At 48.9% G+C, this 18,454-nt stretch overlaps 1 protein-coding gene across 9 annotated transcripts in view; it reads right to left on the bottom strand.

The window, feature by feature from the left end:
- LOC138657981 (tropomyosin beta chain-like) overlaps nt 1-18,454 on the bottom strand; it is a 118,429-nt gene that overhangs the window by 64,624 nt on the left and 35,351 nt on the right. For 4 of the 9 annotated variants that reach the window (XM_069745568.1, XM_069745578.1, XM_069745572.1 and 1 more), the window contains exons 3-5: nt 9,833-9,966; nt 6,076-6,193; nt 5,358-5,428 (exon numbers count right to left, since the gene is read on the bottom strand). In XM_069745568.1, the coding sequence (XP_069601669.1) occupies nt 5,358-5,428; nt 6,076-6,193; nt 9,833-9,966 (323 nt within the window). Of the gene's footprint in view, nt 1-5,357; nt 5,429-6,075; nt 6,194-9,832; nt 9,967-13,978; nt 14,118-16,100; nt 16,205-18,454 lie in introns of those variants that run through there. The other 5 variants (XM_069745603.1, XM_069745597.1, XM_069745610.1 and 2 more) reach the window with 3 other exon arrangements.

Here is an 18,454-nt window from a genome sequence, read left to right as displayed (position 1 = left end):
GTGCTCCTATGTACAGGAGAGATGGCTGATGCACATTACAATTTATTACTAGGCTGGTGACAGCCGCCCTCTCATGGAGCACGCAGACGCGCTCATGTGCTCCTATATACAGGAGAGAAGGCTGCCACACATTACTATTTATTACTAGTGCTGTAGTAGCCGCGCTCTCATGGAGCAGACAGAAGCGCTCATGTGCTCCTATGTACAGGAGAGATGGCTGCCGCACATTACTATTTATTACTAGTGCTGGTGACAGCCGCGCTCTCATGGATCACACAGAAGCGCTCATGTGCTCCTATGTACAGGAGAGATGGCTGATGCACATTACTATTTATTACTAGTGCTGGTGACAGCCGCGCTCTCATGGAGCACACAGAAGCGCTCAGTGCTCCTATGTACAGGAGAGATGGCTGATGCACATTACTATTTATTACTAGGCTGGTGACAGCCGCCCTCTCATGGAGCACGCAGACGCGCTCATGTGCTCCTATGTACAGGAGAGAAGGCTGCCGCACATTACTATTTATTACTAGTGCTGTAGTAGCCGCGATCTCATGGAGCAGACAGAAGAGCTCATGTGCTCCTATGTACAGGAGAGATGGCTGATGCACATTACTATTTATTACTAGTGCTGTAGTAGCTGCGCTCTCATGGAGCAGACAGAAGCGCTCATGTGCTCCTATGTACAGGAGAGAAGGCTGCCGCATATTACTATTTATTACTAGTGCTGGTAACAGCCGCGCTCGCATGGAGCACACAGAAGTGCTCATGTGCTCCTATGCACGGGAGAGATGGCTGCCGCACATCACTATTTATTACTAGTGCTGGTGACAGCCGCGCTCTCATGGAGCACACAGAAGCGCTCATGTGCTCCTATGTGCAGGAGAGATGGCTGCCGCACATTACTATTTATTACTAGTGCTGTAGTAGCCGCGCTCTCATGGAGCAGACAGAAGCGCTCATGTGCTCCTATGTATGGGAGAGATGGCTGCCGCACATTACTATTTATTACTAGCGCTGGTGACGGCAGCGCTCTCATGGAGCAGACAGAAGCGCTCATGTGCTCCTATGTACGGGAGAGATGGCTGCCGCACATTACTATTTATTACTAGTGCTGATGACAGCCGTGCTCTCATGGAGCAGACAGAAGCGCTCATGTGCTCCTATGTACAGGAGAGATGGCTGCCGCACATTACTATTTATTACTAGTGCTGGTGACAGCCGTGCTCTCATGGAGCACACAGAAGCGCTCATGTGCTCCTATGTACAGGAGAGATGGCTGCCGCACATTACTATTTATTACTAGTGCTGGTGACAGCCGCGCTCTCATGGAGCAGACAGAAGCGCTCATGTGCTCCTATGTGCAGGAGAGATGGCTGCCGCACATTACTATTTATTACTAGTGCTGTAGTAGCCGCGCTCTCATGGAGCAGACAGAAGCACTCATGTGCTCCTATGTACGGGAGAGATGGCTGCCGCACATTACTATTTATTACTAGTGCTGGTGACAGCCGTGCTCTCATGGAGCAGACAGAAGCACTCATGTGCTCCTATGTGCAGGAGAGATGGCTGCCGCACATTACTATTTATTACTAGTGCTGTAGTAGCCGCGCTCTCATGGAGCAGACAGAAGCGCTCATGTGCTCCTATGTATGGGAGAGATGGCTGCCGCACATTACTATTTATTACTAGCGCTGGTGACGGCAGCGCTCTCATGGAGCAGACAGAAGCGCTCATGTGCTCCTATGTACGGGAGAGATGGCTGCTGCACATTACTATTTATTACTAGTGCTGTAGTAGCCGCGCTCTCATGGAGCACACAGAAGCGCTCATGTGCTCCTATGTATGGGAGAGATGGCTGCCGCACATTACTATTTATTACTAGCGCTGGTGACGGCAGCGCTCTCATGGAGCAGACAGAAGCGCTCATGTGCTCCTATGTACGGGAGAGATGGCTGCTGCACATTACTATTTATTACTAGTGCTGGTGACAGCCGTGCTCTCATGGAGCACACAGAAGCGCTCATGTGCTCCTATGTACAGGAGAGATGGCTGCCGCACATTACTATTTATTACTAGTGCTGGTGACAGCCGCGCTCTCATGGAGCACACAGAAGCGCTAATGTCCTCCTATGTACAGGAGAGATGGCTGATGCACATTACTATTTATTACTAGTGCTGGTGACAGCCGCGCTCTCATGGAGCACACAGAAGCGCTCATGTGCTCCTATGTACAGGAGAGATGGCTGATGCACATTACTATTTATTACTAGTGCTGGTGACAGCCGCGCTCTCATGGAGCACACAGAAGCGCTCATGTCCTCCTATGTACAGGAGAGATGGCTGATGCACATTACTATTTATTACTAGTGCTGGTGACAGCCGCGCTCTCATGAAGCAGACAGAAGCGCTCATGTGCTCCTATGTACAGGAGAGATGGCTGATGCACATTACTATTTATTACTAGTGCTGGTGACAGCCGCGCTCTCATGGAGCACACAGAAGCGCTCATGTCCTCCTATGTACAGGAGAGATGGCTGATGCACATTACTATTTATTACTAGTGCTGGTGACAGCCGCGCTCTCATGGAGCACACAGAAGCGCTCATGTGCTCCTATGTACAGGAGAGATGGCTGCCGCACATTACTGTTTATTACTAGTGCTGGTGACAGCCGTGCTCTCATGGAGCACACAGAAGCGCTCATGTCCTCCTATGTACAGGAGAGATGGCTGATGCACATTACTATTTATTACTAGTGCTGGTGACAGCCGCGCTCTCATGGAGCACACAGAAGCACTCATGTGCTTCTATGTACGGGAGAGATGGCTGATGCACATTACTATTTATTACCAGTGCCGGTGACAGCCGCGCTCTCATGGAGCACACAGAAGCACTCATGTGCTCCTATGTACAGGAGAGATGGCTGCCGCACATTACTATTTATTACTAGTGCTGGTGACAGCCACGCTCTCATGGAGCACACAGAAGCGCTCATGTGCTCCTATGTACAGGAGAGATGGCTGACGCACATTACTATTTATTACTAGTGCTGGTGACAGCCGCGCTCTCATGGAGCACACAGAAGCGCTCATGTCCTCCTATGTACAGGAAAGATGGCTGCTGCACATTACTATTTATTACTAGTGCTGTAGCAGCCGCGCTCTTATGGAGCAGACAGAATCACTCATGTGCTCCTATGTACGGGAGAGATGGCTGATGCACATTACTATTTATTACTAGTGCTGGTGACAGCCGTGCTCTCATGGAGCACACAGAAGCGCTCATGTGCTCCTATGTACAGGAGAGATGGCTGCCGTACATTACTATTTATTACTAGTGCTGGTGACAGCCGCGCTCTCATGGAGCAGACAGAAGCGCTCATGTGCTCCTATGTGCAGGAGAGATGGCTGCCGCACATTACTATTTATTACTAGTGCTGTAGTAGCCACGCTCTCATGGAGCAGACAGAAGCGCTCATGTGCTCCTATGTATGGGAGAGATGGCTGCCGCACATTACTATTTATTACTAGCGCTGGTGACGGCAGCGCTCTCATGGAGCAAACAGAAGCGCTCATGTGCTCCTATGTACGGGAGAGATGGCTGCCGCACATTACTATTTATTACTAGTGCTGATGACAGCCGCGCTCTCATGGAGCAGACAGAAGCGCTCATGTGCTCCTATGTACGGGAGAGATGGCTGCCGCACATTACTATTTATTACTAGTGCTGGTGACAGCCGTGCTCTCATGGAGCAGACAGAAGCGCTCATGTGCTCCTATGTACAGGAGAGATGGCTGATGCACATTACTATTTATTACTAGTGCTGTAGTAGCCGCGCTCTCATGGAGCAGACAGAAGTGCTCATGTGCTCCTATGTATGGGAGAGATGGCTGCCACACATATGGCTGCTGCACATTACTATTTATTACTAGTGCTGGTGACAGCCGTGCTCTCATGGAGCACACAGAAGCGCTCATGTGCTCCTATGTACAGGAGAGATGGCTGCCGCACATTACTATTTATTACTAGTGCTGGTGACAGCCGCGCTCTCATGGAGCACACAGAAGCGCTCATGTCCTCCTATGTACAGGAGAGATGGCTGATGCACATTACTATTTATTACTAGTGCTGGTGACAGCCGCGCTCTCATGGAGCACACAGAAGCGCTCATGTGCTCCTATGTACAGGAGAGATGGCTGATGCACATTACTATTTATTACTAGTGCTGGTGACAGCCGCGCTCTCATGGAGCACACAGAAGCGCTCATGTCCTCCTATGTACAGGAGAGATGGCTGATGCACATTACTATTTATTACTAGTGCTGGTGACAGCCGCGCTCTCATGAAGCAGACAGAAGCGCTCATGTGCTCCTATGTACAGGAGAGATGGCTGATGCACATTACTATTTATTACTAGTGCTGGTGACAGCCGCGCTCTCATGGAGCACACAGAAGCGCTCATGTCCTCCTATGTACAGGAGAGATGGCTGATGCACATCACTATTTATTACTAGTGCTGGTGACAGCCGCGCTCTCATGGAGCACACAGAAGCACTCATGTGCTCCTATGTACGGGAGAGATGGCTGATGCACATTACTATTTATTACCAGTGCCGGTGACAGCCGCGCTCTCATGGAGCACACAGAAGCACTCATGTGCTCCTATGTACAGGAGAGATGGCTGCCGCACATTACTATTTATTACTAGTGCTGGTGACAGCCGCGCTCTCATGGAGCACACAGAAGCGCTCATGTGCTCCTATGTACAGGAGAGATGGCTGACGCACATTACTATTTATTACTAGTGCTGGTGACAGCCGCGCTCTCATGGAGCACACAGAAGCGCTCATGTCCTCCTATGTATGGGAGAGATGGCTGCTGCACATTACTATTTATTACTAGTGCTGGTGACAGCCGCACTCTCATGGAGCAGACAGACGCGCTCATGTGCTCCTATGTACAGGAGAGATGGCTGCTGCACATTACTATTTATTACTAGTGCTGGTAACAGCCGCGCTCTCATGGAGCAGACAGACGCTCTCATGTACTCCTATGTACAGGAAAGATGGCTGCTGCACATTACTATTTATTACTAGTGCTGTAGCAGCCGCGCTCTTATGGAGCACACAGAAGCACTCATGTGCTCCTATGTACGGGAGAGATGGCTGATGCACATTACTATTTATTACTAGTGCTGGTGACAGCCGCGCTCTCATGGAGCACACAGAAGCACTCATGTGCTCCTGTGTACGGGAGAGATGGCTGATGCACATTACTATTTATTACTAGTGCTGGTGGCATCGCCTTCCATTAAGAGATGGACGTATCTCACTCCGTGAGCCGCCTGTTACTCACCTCTCAGCCACCTCCGCTCTCTCTTCAGATCGTTCTAATTCTCCCTCTATAACTACTAGTTTGCGGGCAACCTGCAAGAGAGGAGAGGACATGTAAGAACCAACCACCTTCATCTGCCAGGAAAATCATTATGTCTGCTTCTCTGTACCCTCCTCCTAAAAATCAGTACATGTGTCAGAGTGTCCCTCGTGTTCCTGTGACCGTGTGATAACAGTGACAAGCACAATGGCTGTTTTGTAATATCACAGGACCACGGTTGGGGGGGTCCAAGCTATAAGGATGTCATAGGACCACAGCTGAGGGGTTTCCGGGTGAAGTGATCTCAAATGGCCACAGCCAGGGGTCCCGAGTATAGTTATGTAGTAGGTTCACAGTTGGGGGGGTCCAGGTGTAGTGATGTCAGAGAACCACAGTTCAGGGGGTCCTCAGTGTAAACATATCATAGGACCTGAGCCGTGGGGGCTCTCAGGTGTACTGGTGTCACAGAACTACAGTCGGGGGGGTTCTCGGATGTAATGTCACAGGACCACAGTCTGGGAGGGGGGAGTCCCGGGTGTAGCGATGTCAAAGGACCATGACAGACACTCAAATCTCAACTGATCTAAAGGAGGAGTGTGGAGCAGAGCAGACACCTTAATGTTCCTATGTTCTTGTTAAGGGTTATGGTGGATATGAAGGGGACACACCCCAAGAGTCTGTTGCCACTCGTAGGACTCACCTCCTCATACTTCCGGTCAGAGTCCTCAGCGACGTGCTTGGCTTCTTTGAGCTGCAGGTCCTGGTCGTGCATCTTCTCCTCATCTTTGGTGGCCCTGTTCTCAATGACTTTCATTCCTCTGAAAAATAGACATGCGAGTTAGTCCTAAAGATCCCAGGAGAGACCTTGTGCAATAGTCTGCAGGAGATATCAATGTGTTCGTGTCACACCGGCAACTCGCAACCCTTCTCATCGCCATCCTACTCACTGTGGTCACTTCTCTGCTTCACCTCATGTCAGCCTGTCTCACCGAGTTGCCTCTTGGAGCACTCCCATCATTGCTGCATCTTCCTGCTATCCCCACGAGGCTATAGGAAGGCTCTGCCTGACTCTGCAGGAATTCAACCCTGCGGTGTCCTGCATAGTTCTGCTTCCCTGGCCTATCCAGCAGTGGATATGTTAGGCAGCTCCTCCCTCCACTCCTTGCATCTAGTGACCAGTCAAGGTGCTTTGTGGTTTGTCTCTCCTGGATGGTCTTGCTTTGTCTCAGTTCTCTCTTCCTGACCCCGGCTAGGTATTTTGAACCTGTGCTGGCTTCCCTGACCTCAGTCTTCCTGACCACCTCTTTATGACTGCCATCTGTACCTCATGCTCTGCCTCTGACCCTTCGGCAAGCTACAGCAGGTCAGCGTACTGCCCTGTATTGGTGTCTGTCGTCTACCAGAAGCTCAGGCTATCCTCATCAGAGGTTCTAGTGAAAACCAGATAGCTACAACTCCGGGGTAAATCTCGGCCACTTGTACCTCCCTCCCCTCCCCCCGCTGTCACAGTCAGGAGGTAGAGAAGTGATGACATGCCAATCTTCAGCGGTAAATGTATATCACTATATACCGTGGATATAGAATATATACACATCCCTGTAAAATCCCAGATTTTTGCCATGTAGAATAATTTCAGAACTTATTAACAATGTCGCCCATAATCAGTACAAATGCAGTAAGAAAAACTGAAATCTTTTTGGTTAAAATAAAAAAGAAAAAGTAAAATAATGTGGTTGTATAAATCTGCACACCCTTAGTAATACTTTGCTGCTGTTTCCTGCGAATTTCTGGCAGAATACAGTCTTTTGGGGTCTGGGTTTATAAACGTGGCACATCTAGAATTGTTGATCTTTGCAGTAGCTCCACATCTGTCAGATTGAGGGGGCATCTTCTGTGAACAGGTCACCATAGAGTCTCCCACAAGTTCAGGTCTGGGTTGGGCTCGGCCATTCCAGAACTTCAGTCTTCTTCTGGTGAAGCCATTCTTTTGGATGTCGCGATGAAAGGTGAAATTCTTCATCTTCATCTTTTTAACAGAGACCGGAAGGTTTGATGTTAAATTCTCTAAATATTTTTTCTGTCCATAATTACCTCCACCCAGTTAGAGCTGCTGAAAAACAGCCCCAGAGCATAATGTTGCCTCCACCATGCCTCACTCTGGGGATGGTGATCTCCTGGTGATGGGCAGTGTTGACTTTGTGCCTTTTGTATTGATGGACAAAAAAAATTCTACTTTGGTCTCAGAGACATGTTTTCACATGAATTTGTCCGACATGATGGAGGTTTTGGTAAAACAGTCGAGCTTGGATGTCTTTTTAAGAAAAGCCTACCATTTTGCCTCCTGACCCGACAGGCCAGACATATGAAGAATACTGACGATTGTTGTTATATGCAGGACACAACCAGGACTGGCCAGAAATTACTGCAGCTCCTTTAATTTTGCCGTTGACCCCCTGGCAACCTCCAAAGACGATTTTCTTCTTCTCTTTTCGTCAATTTTGAGTCCCTAGATGAATCCAATTGGCACCCTTGAAATTGTGGTGCTCATGTTACACTTCCAATTATGTCCATAAGTTTTGAGGAATGTTCACTTCTAGGTAAAGCCAGCCCCTTCTTGATGACTTCTCACAGTGTCCGGGTGGATCTAACACTTGGGAAATGTTTTTTAATTGCCTCCTGACTGACAACTTTCCATAATGAGATCGTTTGCTGTGTTATCAGCTGTTTACGGACCAAAAAAAAAAAAATGTCCGGGAAAATCCTCCAGTGTGGGACTCTGTCTCCCCCCTCCCTCTCGAATGCAGGAGTGTGCAGAAATCCTTTGTCTGAAAACCATGTGCTCTCCTGCTCATGTACCACCTTAAGACCCTTTCACACATCAGGTTTTTGGCGTCAGGCACAATCCGGCTAATTTTGAAAAAAAAAAAAACGGATCCGGCAAAAGTTGCCGCCGGATCCATTTTTTTTCTGGCTTCACGTTTCATCCGGTTTTTTTTGCCGGATTTGTCAAAAATTAGTTTTCCAGTGGCTGGAAAAAACGTACAGAAGAACATTTTTTCGGTCCGGTGAAAAAACGCACAGCGCCGTAACTGGCGAAAAACAGATGAAACGTGAGGTGAACTGATGGAATCCAGTGACAGATTCCGTTTTTTTAAGAAATCATGTACTTTACATCTCTCTCCATCCCTTCCCCAGAACAGGAAGTCCAAACTCTATCCCCAGGTAAAATTAAAAAAAAAAAATATTCGGATACAGCGTAAAAGCGGATCAGTCGCATCAGTTTTTCACAATTTGCAACGGATCCGTTTTTTCAAAATTAGCCGCATTGTGCCTGACAGCTAAAAACTGATGTGTGAAAGGGGCCTAATAGTAAGACATCACTTGACCCCAATTAGTGACAGAGATATGGAAGTTATATATTTGGTTTGTGCATCGGCCGGGCCATCCCACAGTGCGTTTTCTAAGCGCAGCACCTAGCGGATACGGAGAAACTGATTGTTGCTTTACAGGGGCTCATAACCATGTCGTTTTTGGGCTCAAATTAACGGCCAGCTCATGCCCGGAAGAAGCGTAGTTCCGTGATCGCTATACGAGGTTGCATCTTGGAGCTACGGGGATATGAATGTTCCATAACTCTGAGTCCCTCTGAGAAAGTAGGAGTGCATTCCATAGCTCCGACCCCTCAGTGATGTCACGACCAAGCTCAGTTTTCACTAGCCTTTGACCAGGAAGCTAGCTGAGAGATGCTCTGTAATGCATCTTGATGTAATGCCCCTCCCCCGAGCCACATGGTCTGCCATGAGCTGAAATGATATAACAAACTGTAAGTGTTTTTTAATTCTGTTAATCCCTTTTTATTTGTAATCGTCTGTATATACATAATCGTCTCATTTTATAATATCTTTTTATACTTCTGCCTACCTTTTTTGGAGTAAAATATAATATTACTAGCTTTGTTTCTCCTTGCTCTATAACAAACTGTCACGTCCTCTGAGGTGAATTACACTACTAATCTGGGTTGGCTCCGGTCCCATTATTAATTAAAAAAATCAGAGCTGGTGGTAGCGGATTTGTCCTTTGCGAATAAGGAGGTTTTGTAGCAACAGCGGCGTTGATAAATTATTGTTCCCGCCTAAGTGGGAGTAGTTATATCGCCCTCGCTGCAGCATGCCCATTAGCCAGTACATAGCAGGCAGCATTTCTGGCGACTAATTATCCTAGGTGCCGTACCCTGACTGACCTGAGGATAAGGGGGGCGCCAGAGAGCTGCAAGTTCCAAACCGGAATGGGGAAGTGGGATATAGATAAATCCCCTTCAGAAAGAACCGGGGGCAACCAAACAACCCAGATTCGTGCCAAATTGGTGTGAGTGGTGGGGATGATAAAGGTATTCTCCCCGAACCGTGACGGTGGTGTACTGCAGATCGTAGTGCTGTGTCCACAGGGGCCCCACTCACCTCTCGCTCTCGTCTACTGCCTTCTCGGTCTCCTCCAGCTTCTGCAGTCCGGTGGCCAGACGCTCCTGTGCCCGGTCCAGCTCCTCCTCTACCAGCTGGATGCGTCTGTTCAGAGAAGCTACGTCGGCCTCTGCCTGAAACACAAGAAATCACAGGACACTGAGCAGAGAACACTGGATGAGCATCTACCCAACCTGTAGGTGGCGCTAACTGGAGAAGTGACCCACAGCTAAACCTGATAACAGAGAGAAACAGCAGGTCAGAGCAGGCTCAGAAGCCAACCCAGGAGCTACCATCCACTGGGGTCCAAACTCACTGTCCATTGTCTGCCTGGGGGTCTATGCTCTAAATCACACGATCCCCTGGGGGTCTATGCTCTAAGTCACACACCCCCAGGGGTCTCTCCTCATCCTTACAGTATCCCCGGGGTCTCTCCTCATCCTTATAAGCTCCAGACACCAGTATTAAACCCTCTTCTTTCTGGTGGCCGTGTACACATGATAGCGTATGACATAACACAGATCGGGCACAACTGCAGGTAATAAATTATTACTGAATATGCAGGTAAATGTGACACCTGCGAGCACTAGCTCATGTAATATTCAACAATACAGATCACACCGGATCACGGGGCCGGAGCTGAACTGCACCCATCTATGTTAACAATTAGGATGACCTTCAGGCTGATGACAGTCTCCATCCCAATATAGGTCATGTGCCAACGAGGGGTGCTGGGGCTCAGAAGTGGCAATTAACTGTGGCCAAAGACTGAAATATGGAAGAAAGGGTGTAGGGAGAACACATGGACGGTGTAAGCATGATATTCAGCAGTATGAAGGACATGAGGTATAAGGATGCTCAGCAGTATGGTGGACATGAGGTATAAGGACACTCGGCAGTATGGAGGACATGAGGTATAAGGACACTCGGCAGTATGGGGGACATGAGGTATAAGGACACTCGGCAGTATGGAGGACATGAGGTATAAGGACACTCGGCAGTATGGAGGACATGAGGTATAAGGATGCTCAGCAGTATGGTGGACATGAGGTATAAGGACACTCGGCAGTATGGAGGACATGAGGTATAAGGACACTCGGCAGTATGGGGGACATGAGGTATAAGGACACTCGGCAGTATGAAGGACATGAGGTATAAGGATGCTCAGCAGTATGGAGGACATGAGGTATAAGGACGCTCGGCAGTATGGAGGACATGAGGTATAAGGACACTCGGCAGTATGGGGGACATGAGGTATAAGGACACTCGGCAGTATGGAGGACATGAGGTATAAGGACACTCGGCAGTATGGAGGACATGAGGTATAAGGACACTCGGCAGTATGGAGGACATGAGGTATAAGGACACTCGGCAGTATGGAGGACATGAGGTATAAGGACACTCGGCAGTATGGAGGACATGAGGTATAAGGACACTCGGCAGTATGGAGGACATGAGGTATAAGGATGCTCAGCAGTATGTGGGACATGAGGTATAAGGACGCTCGGCAGTATGGAGGACATGAGGTATAAGGACACTCGGCAGTATGGGGGACATGAGGTATAAGGACACTCGGCAGTATGAAGGACATGAGGTATAAGGATGCTCAGCAGTATGGAGGACATGAGGTATAAGGATACTCGGCAGTATGGAGGACATGAAGTATAAGGACACTCGGCAGTATGGAGGACATGAGGTATAAGGACACTCGGCAGTATGGAGGACATGAGGTATAAGGACACTCGGCTGTATGGAGGACATGAAGTATAAGGACACTCGGCAGTATGGAGGACATGAGGTATAAGGACACTCGGCAGTATGGCGGACATGAGGTATAAGGACACTTGGCAGTATGGAGGACATGATGTATAAGGATACTCGGCAGTATGGAGGACATGAGGTATAAGGATACTCGGCAGTATGTGGGACATGAGGTATAAGGATACCCGGCAGTATGTGGGACATGAGGCATAAGGACACTCGGCAGTATGGAGGACATGAGGTGTAAGGATACTCAACAGTATGGAGGACATGAGGTATAAGGATACTCAACAGTATGGGGGACATGAGGTATAAGGACGCTCGGCAGTATGGAGGACATGAAGTATAAGGATGCTCAGCAGTATGGGGGACATGAAGTATAAGGATGCTCGGCAGTATGAAGGACATGAGGTATAAGGACGCTCGGCAGTAGGGGGGACATGAGGTATAAGGATGCTCGACAGTATGGGGGACATGATGTATAAGGATACTCAGCAGTATGGAGGACATGATGTATAAGGACACTCAGCAGTATGGAGGACATGAGGTATAAGGACGCTCGGCAGTATGGAGGACATGAGGTATAAGGACGCTCGGCAGTATGGGGGACATGATGTATAAGGATACTCAGCAGTATGGAGGACATGAGGTATAAGGATGCTCGGCAGTATGGAGGACATGAGGTATAAGGACGCTCGGCAGTATGGGGGACATGAGGTATAAGGATGTTCAGCAGTATGGGGGACATGATGTATAAGGATACTCAGCAGTATGGAGGACATGAGGTATAAGGATGCTCGGCAGTATGGAGGACATGAGGTATAAGGATACTCAACAGTATGGGGGACATGAGGTATAAGGATACTCAGCAGTATGGAGGACATGAGATCTGTGTTAGGAGGATACTCGGCAGTATGTGGGACATGAGGTATAAGGATACCCGGCAGTATGTGGGACATGAGGCATAAGGACACTCGGCAGTATGGAGGACATGAGGTATAAGGATACTCAACAGTATGGAGGACATGAAGTATAAGGATGCTCAGCAGTATGGGGGACATGAGGTATAAGGATGCTCGGCAGTATGGAGGACATGAGGTATAAGGACACTCGGCAGTATGTGGGACATGAGGTATAAGGACACTCGGCTGTATGGAGGACATGAGGTATAAGGATACTCAGCAGTATGGGGGACATGAGGTATAAGGATGCTCGGCAGTATGGGGGACATGAGGTATAAGGATACTCAACAGTATGGGGGACATGAGGTATAAGGATGCTCGGCAGTATGGGGGACATGAGGTATAAGGATACTCAACAGTATGGGGGACATGAGGTATAAGGACACTCGGCAGTATGGAGGACATGAGGTATAAGGATGCTCAGCAGTATGGGGGACATGAGGTTTAAGGATACTCAGCAGTATGGAGGACATGAGATCTGTGTTAGGAGGATACTCGGCAGTATGTGGGACATGAGGTATAAGGATACCCGGCAGTATGTGGGACATGAGGCATAAGGACACTCGGCAGTATGGAGGACATGAGGTATAAGGATACTCAACAGTATGGAGGACATGAAGTATAAGGATGCTCAGCAGTATGGGGGACATGAGGTATAAGGATGCTCGGCAGTATGGAGGACATGAGGTATAAGGACACTCGGCAGTATGTGGGACATGAGGTATAAGGACACTCGGCTGTATGGAGGACATGAGGTATAAGGATACTCAGCAGTATGGGGGACATGAGGTATAAGGATGCTCGGCAGTATGGGGGACATGAGGTATAAGGATACTCAACAGTATGGGGGACATGAGGTATAAGGATGCTCGGCAGTATGGAGGACATGAGGTATAAGGATGCTCGGCAGTATGGAGGACATGAGGTATAAGGATGCTCAGCAGTATGGAGGACATGAGGTATAAGGACACTCGGCTGTATGGGGGACATGAGGTATAAGGACACTCCGCAGTATGTGGGACATGAGGTATAAGGACACTCGGCTGTATGGAGGACATGAGGTATAAGGATACTCAACAGTATGGGGGACATGAGGTATAAGGGCGCTCGGCAGTATGGAGGACATGAGGTATAAGGATGCTCAGCAGTATGGAGGACATGAGGTATAAGGATACTCAGCAGTATGGAGGACATGAGGTATAAGGATGCTCGGCAGTATGGGGGACATGAGGTTTAAGGATACTCAGCAGTATGAAGGACATGAGATCTGTGTTAGGAGGATACTCGGCGGTACAGGAATAACTAGGCAGACATTCATCCAGATGTTCCTGAAGTGCAGCCCTTCAATACCACTGTATAAACAGAATTATGACAAGCAGCTCTCAAACGTCTGTTCCGAAATTCCACATGAGACCCTTCTTACCCTCTCCCGAGCCTCCCTCTCCATAGTCAGCTCCTTCCTTAATTGATCTCCACGCTCCTCAGCATTATCCACCTTCTGCTGAAGATCCTGGATCTTCTTCCTCACTGCCGCTATTGAGGTGGCACCAGGCAAGGACGACCTAGAGATGAGTCTACTCTGTACCTCATTGTGTCACATTGTGAAGATGCGCTGATGCACAGGATAGAGAAGAGCTCACCGGGGCGCAAGTGTGGGTCTACAACTCAACCCATCAGAACTGGAAGATACCAATGTAACCTACAACTGGCGGGTATCATACCCAGAGCTGGAGCTGAACTCTCTCACTCCAATGACTTCACCACCCAACAGCTGTAATGTCACCACCACCCATGAGGTCATCACCGCCTATAATGTCACAACCCATAATGTCACCACTATATATTGTCGCTACCACCCATGATGTCACCACCTCCTGTAACTGCATTCATCAGCACATAAGAGGATTTAGTGGACAGGATGAAATACTGATACAAAAGGCTTCAGATGTGAAGGATGGTCCTCAGTACCAAGTCCTCACCACCACAACAAAAAATTGCCAGAATACAAGTTATAACCTCTCTGGACCCAATATTAGATCCTTCCTAACCAAAATCCCACAATGTTTGTCCACCATTTCATCCTTCTCTGCAAGATTTCTAAAACTTAAAATGGACAAAACAAAATTCATCCTTTTTCCCCTCAACACCACCCCCAACGGACATATCCATTAAAGTAAATGGCTGCCCACTCTCCCCAGTCCCACAAGCTCAATGCCTCGTGGTAACCCTAGAATCTGATCTCTCCTATAAACCACATATCCAAGCCCTTACCCCTTCTTGATGACTCCAACTCCAATATTTTCCAGATCTGTACATTCATTAATCAAGAATCTGCTAAAACCATAGTCCATGCCCTCATCATCTCCCGCCTGGACGACTGTAACCTCCTGCTCTGTGGCTTCCCCTCGAACACTCTCGCACCCCTCCAACCTATTCTAAACTCTGCTGCCCGACTAATTCACCTGTCCCCCCGCTATTCCCCGACCTCTCCCCTCTTTCCTAAGTTTGGCATACAAAGCCACCTACAACCTGTCTCCTCCATACATCTGTGACCTCGTCTCCCGGTACTTTCCTGCACGCAACCTCCGATCCTCACAAGATCTCCTTCTATACTCCCCTCTTATCTCCTCTTCCCACAATCACATACAAGATTTCTCCCGTCCATCGCCCCTATTCGAACTCTCTACCACAGCATATCAGACTCTCACCTACCATCAAAGGGGACCTGAAGACCTAGATCTCCCGACAATCCTACAACCTGCAGTAACCACTGATCCACCAAACCGCTGCACGACCAGCTCTATCCTCACCTACTGTATCCTCACCCATCCCTTGTAGATTGTGAGCCCTCGCAGGCAAGGTCCTCTCTCCTCCTGTATCCTCACTCATCCCTTGTAGATTGTGAGCCCTCGCGGGCAGGGTCCTCTCTCCTCCTGTATCCTCACCCATCCCTTGTAGATTGTGAGCCCTCGCGGGCAGGGTCCTCTCTCCTCCTGTATCCTCACCCATCCCTTGTAGATTGTGAGCCCTCGCGGGCAGGGTCCTCTCTCCTCCTGTATTCTCACCCATCCCTTGTAGATTGTGAGCCCTCGCGGGCAGGGTCCTCTCTCCTCCTGTATTCTCACCCATCCCTTGTAGATTGTGAGCCCTCGCGGGCAGGGTCCTCTCACCTACTGTATCCTCACCCACCCAGTGTAGATTGTGAGCCCTCGCGGGCAGGGTCCCCTCTCCTACTGTATCCTCACCCATCCCTTGTAGATTGTGAGCCCTCGCGGGCAGGGTCCTCTCTCCTCCTGTATCCTCACCCATCCCTTGTAGATTGTGAGCCCTCGCGGGCAGGGTCCTCTCTCCTACTGTATCCTCACCCATCCCTTGTAAATTGTGAGCCCTCGCGGGCAGGGTCCTCTCTCCTCCTGTATCCTCACCCATCCCTTGTAGATTGTGAGCCCTCGCGGGCAGGGTCCTCTCTCCTCCTGTATCCTCACCCATCCCTTGTAGATTGTGAGCCCTCGCGGGCAGGGTCCTCTCTCCTCCTGTATCCTCACCCATCCCTTGTAGATTGTGAGCCCTCGCGGGCAGGGTCCTCTCTCCTCCTGTACCAATCGTGACTTGTATTGTTCATGATTATTGTCCTTGTTTTTATTATGTATACCTCTACTCACATGTAGATGAGAGTCAAGGACAGCCAATAAAATAGAGAACACCAACAGAATTAGGAGATTGTGCAGCGACTGGTCACAGGAGAGAGCACGCCAGCAGAAGAAGAGAGCGCAAAGACTAGCGATACAAGACAGCGCACCACCAGAGTGAGAAGAGAGAAAAGTGATACAAAGGAGTGCACTAGCAGAATAAAGAGAGCGCACCAGAACAAGGCAAGATCTCCGGGATCAGTAATACAAGAGAGCACCAGCACAATAAGGAGAGTGTAGAGACTGGTGTCAGAAGAGAGCGCACGATCAGAGAGTGCAAAACAAGCAAAACAAAAAGAGGGTATGAGCAGAGTTAGATGAGCGTGCAGGGACCGCTAATAAAAGAGAACACCAGCAGAATTAGGAGAGCGGTCAGAGACCAGCGATACAACAGAGCATACCACCAAAGCTTATAGAGCGTGCATAGTCCGGCGATACATGTGAACACACTGGAAGATTAGTAGAGTGTGCAGAGACCAACAACCCAAGTGAGCATGCCAGCAGAAGTAGGAGAGCGCGCAGAGACCAGCGACACAAGAGCTCATTAGCTAAATTAGCAGAGCACGCAGACTCCAGGGGTACAAGAGAGCGAACCAGCAGAATTAGGAGAGCGTGCAGAGATAGCCAATACAGGAGAGTGTATTAGCAAAATGATGAGAGATCAGCGACACAGGAGACGGTACCACCAGAATTACGAAAGCGCGCAAAGTCCAGCGGCACAAGTGAGCGTACCGCAGAATTAGGAGAAAGTGCAGAGATGGGTGACAAAGCCTACACGCAAAATAAGGAGAAAGTGTGCAAAAACTGGTGACACAAGAGAGCGCAGCAGCAGAATTAGGAGAGCGTGCAAAGACCGGTAATACAAGAGAGCGCACCAACAGAATTAGGAGAGCGTGCAAAGACCGGTAATACAAGAGAGCGCAGCAGCAGAATTAGGAGAGCGTGCAAAGACCGGTAATACAAGAGAGCGCACCAACAGAATTAAGAGAACATGCTGAGACCGGTAATACAAGAGAGCGCACCAACAGAATGAGGAGAGAGTGCAAAGACCGGTAATACAAGAGAGCGCAGCAGCAGAATTAGGAGAGCGTGCAAAGACCGGTAATACAAGAGAGCGCAGCAGCAGAATTAGGAGAGCGTGCAAAGACTGGTAATACAAGAGAGTGCACCAACAGAAGAGAACATGCCGAGACCGGCAATACAAGAGAGCGCAGCAGCAGAATTAGGAGAGAGTGCAAATACCGGTAATACAAGAGAGCACCAACAGAATTAGGAGAGAGTGCAAAGACCGGTAATACAAGAGAGCGCAGCAGCAGAATTAGGAGAGCGTGCAAAGACTGGTAATACAAGAGAGTGCACCAACAGAAGAGAACATGCCGAGACCGGCAATACAAGAGAGCGCAGCAGCAGAATTAGGAGAGAGTGCAAATACCGGTAATACAAGAGAGCGCAGCAGCAGAATTAGGAGAGCGTGCAAAGACCGGTAATACAAGAGAGCGCAGCAGCAGAATTAGGAGAGCGTGCAAAGACTGGTAATACAAGAGAGTGCACCAACAGAAGAGAACATGCCGAGACCGGCAATACAAGAGAGCGCAGCAGCAGAATTAGGAGAGAGTGCAAATACCGGTAATACAAGAGAGCGCAGCAGCAGAATTAGGAGAGTGTGCAAAGACTGGTAATAAAAGAGAGCGCACCAACAGAATTAGGAGAGCGTGCAAAGACCGGTAATACAAGAGAGCGCAGCAGCAGAATTAAGAGAACATGCCGAGACCGGTAATACAAGAGAGCGCACCAACAGAAGAGAACATGCCGAGACCGGCAATACAAGAGAGCGCACCAACAGAATTAGGAGAGAGTGCAAAGACCGGTAATACAAGAGAGCGCAGCAGCAGAATTAGGAGAGCGTGCAAAGACCGGTAATACAAGAGAGCGCAGCAGCAGAATTAAGAGAACATGCCGAGACCGGTAATACAAGAGAGTGCACCAACAGAATGAGGAGAGAGTGCAAAGACCGGTAATACAAGAGAGCACCAGCACAATAAGGAGAGTGTAGAGACTGGTGTCAGAAGAGAGCGCACGATCAGAGAGTGCAAAACAAGCAAAACAAAAAGAGGGTATGAGCAGAGTTAGATGAGCGTGCAGGGACCGCTAATAAAAGAGAACACCAGCAGAATTAGGAGAGCGGTCAGAGACCAGCGATACAACAGAGC

Source organism: Ranitomeya imitator, chromosome 1 (genome assembly GCF_032444005.1).
Source record: "Ranitomeya imitator isolate aRanImi1 chromosome 1, aRanImi1.pri, whole genome shotgun sequence".
In the NCBI taxonomy this organism is placed as follows: Eukaryota; Metazoa; Chordata; class Amphibia; order Anura; family Dendrobatidae; genus Ranitomeya; species Ranitomeya imitator.
The sequence above is the reverse complement of the archived record's forward strand: the minus strand, read 5'-3'. Positions and strand labels throughout refer to the sequence as shown.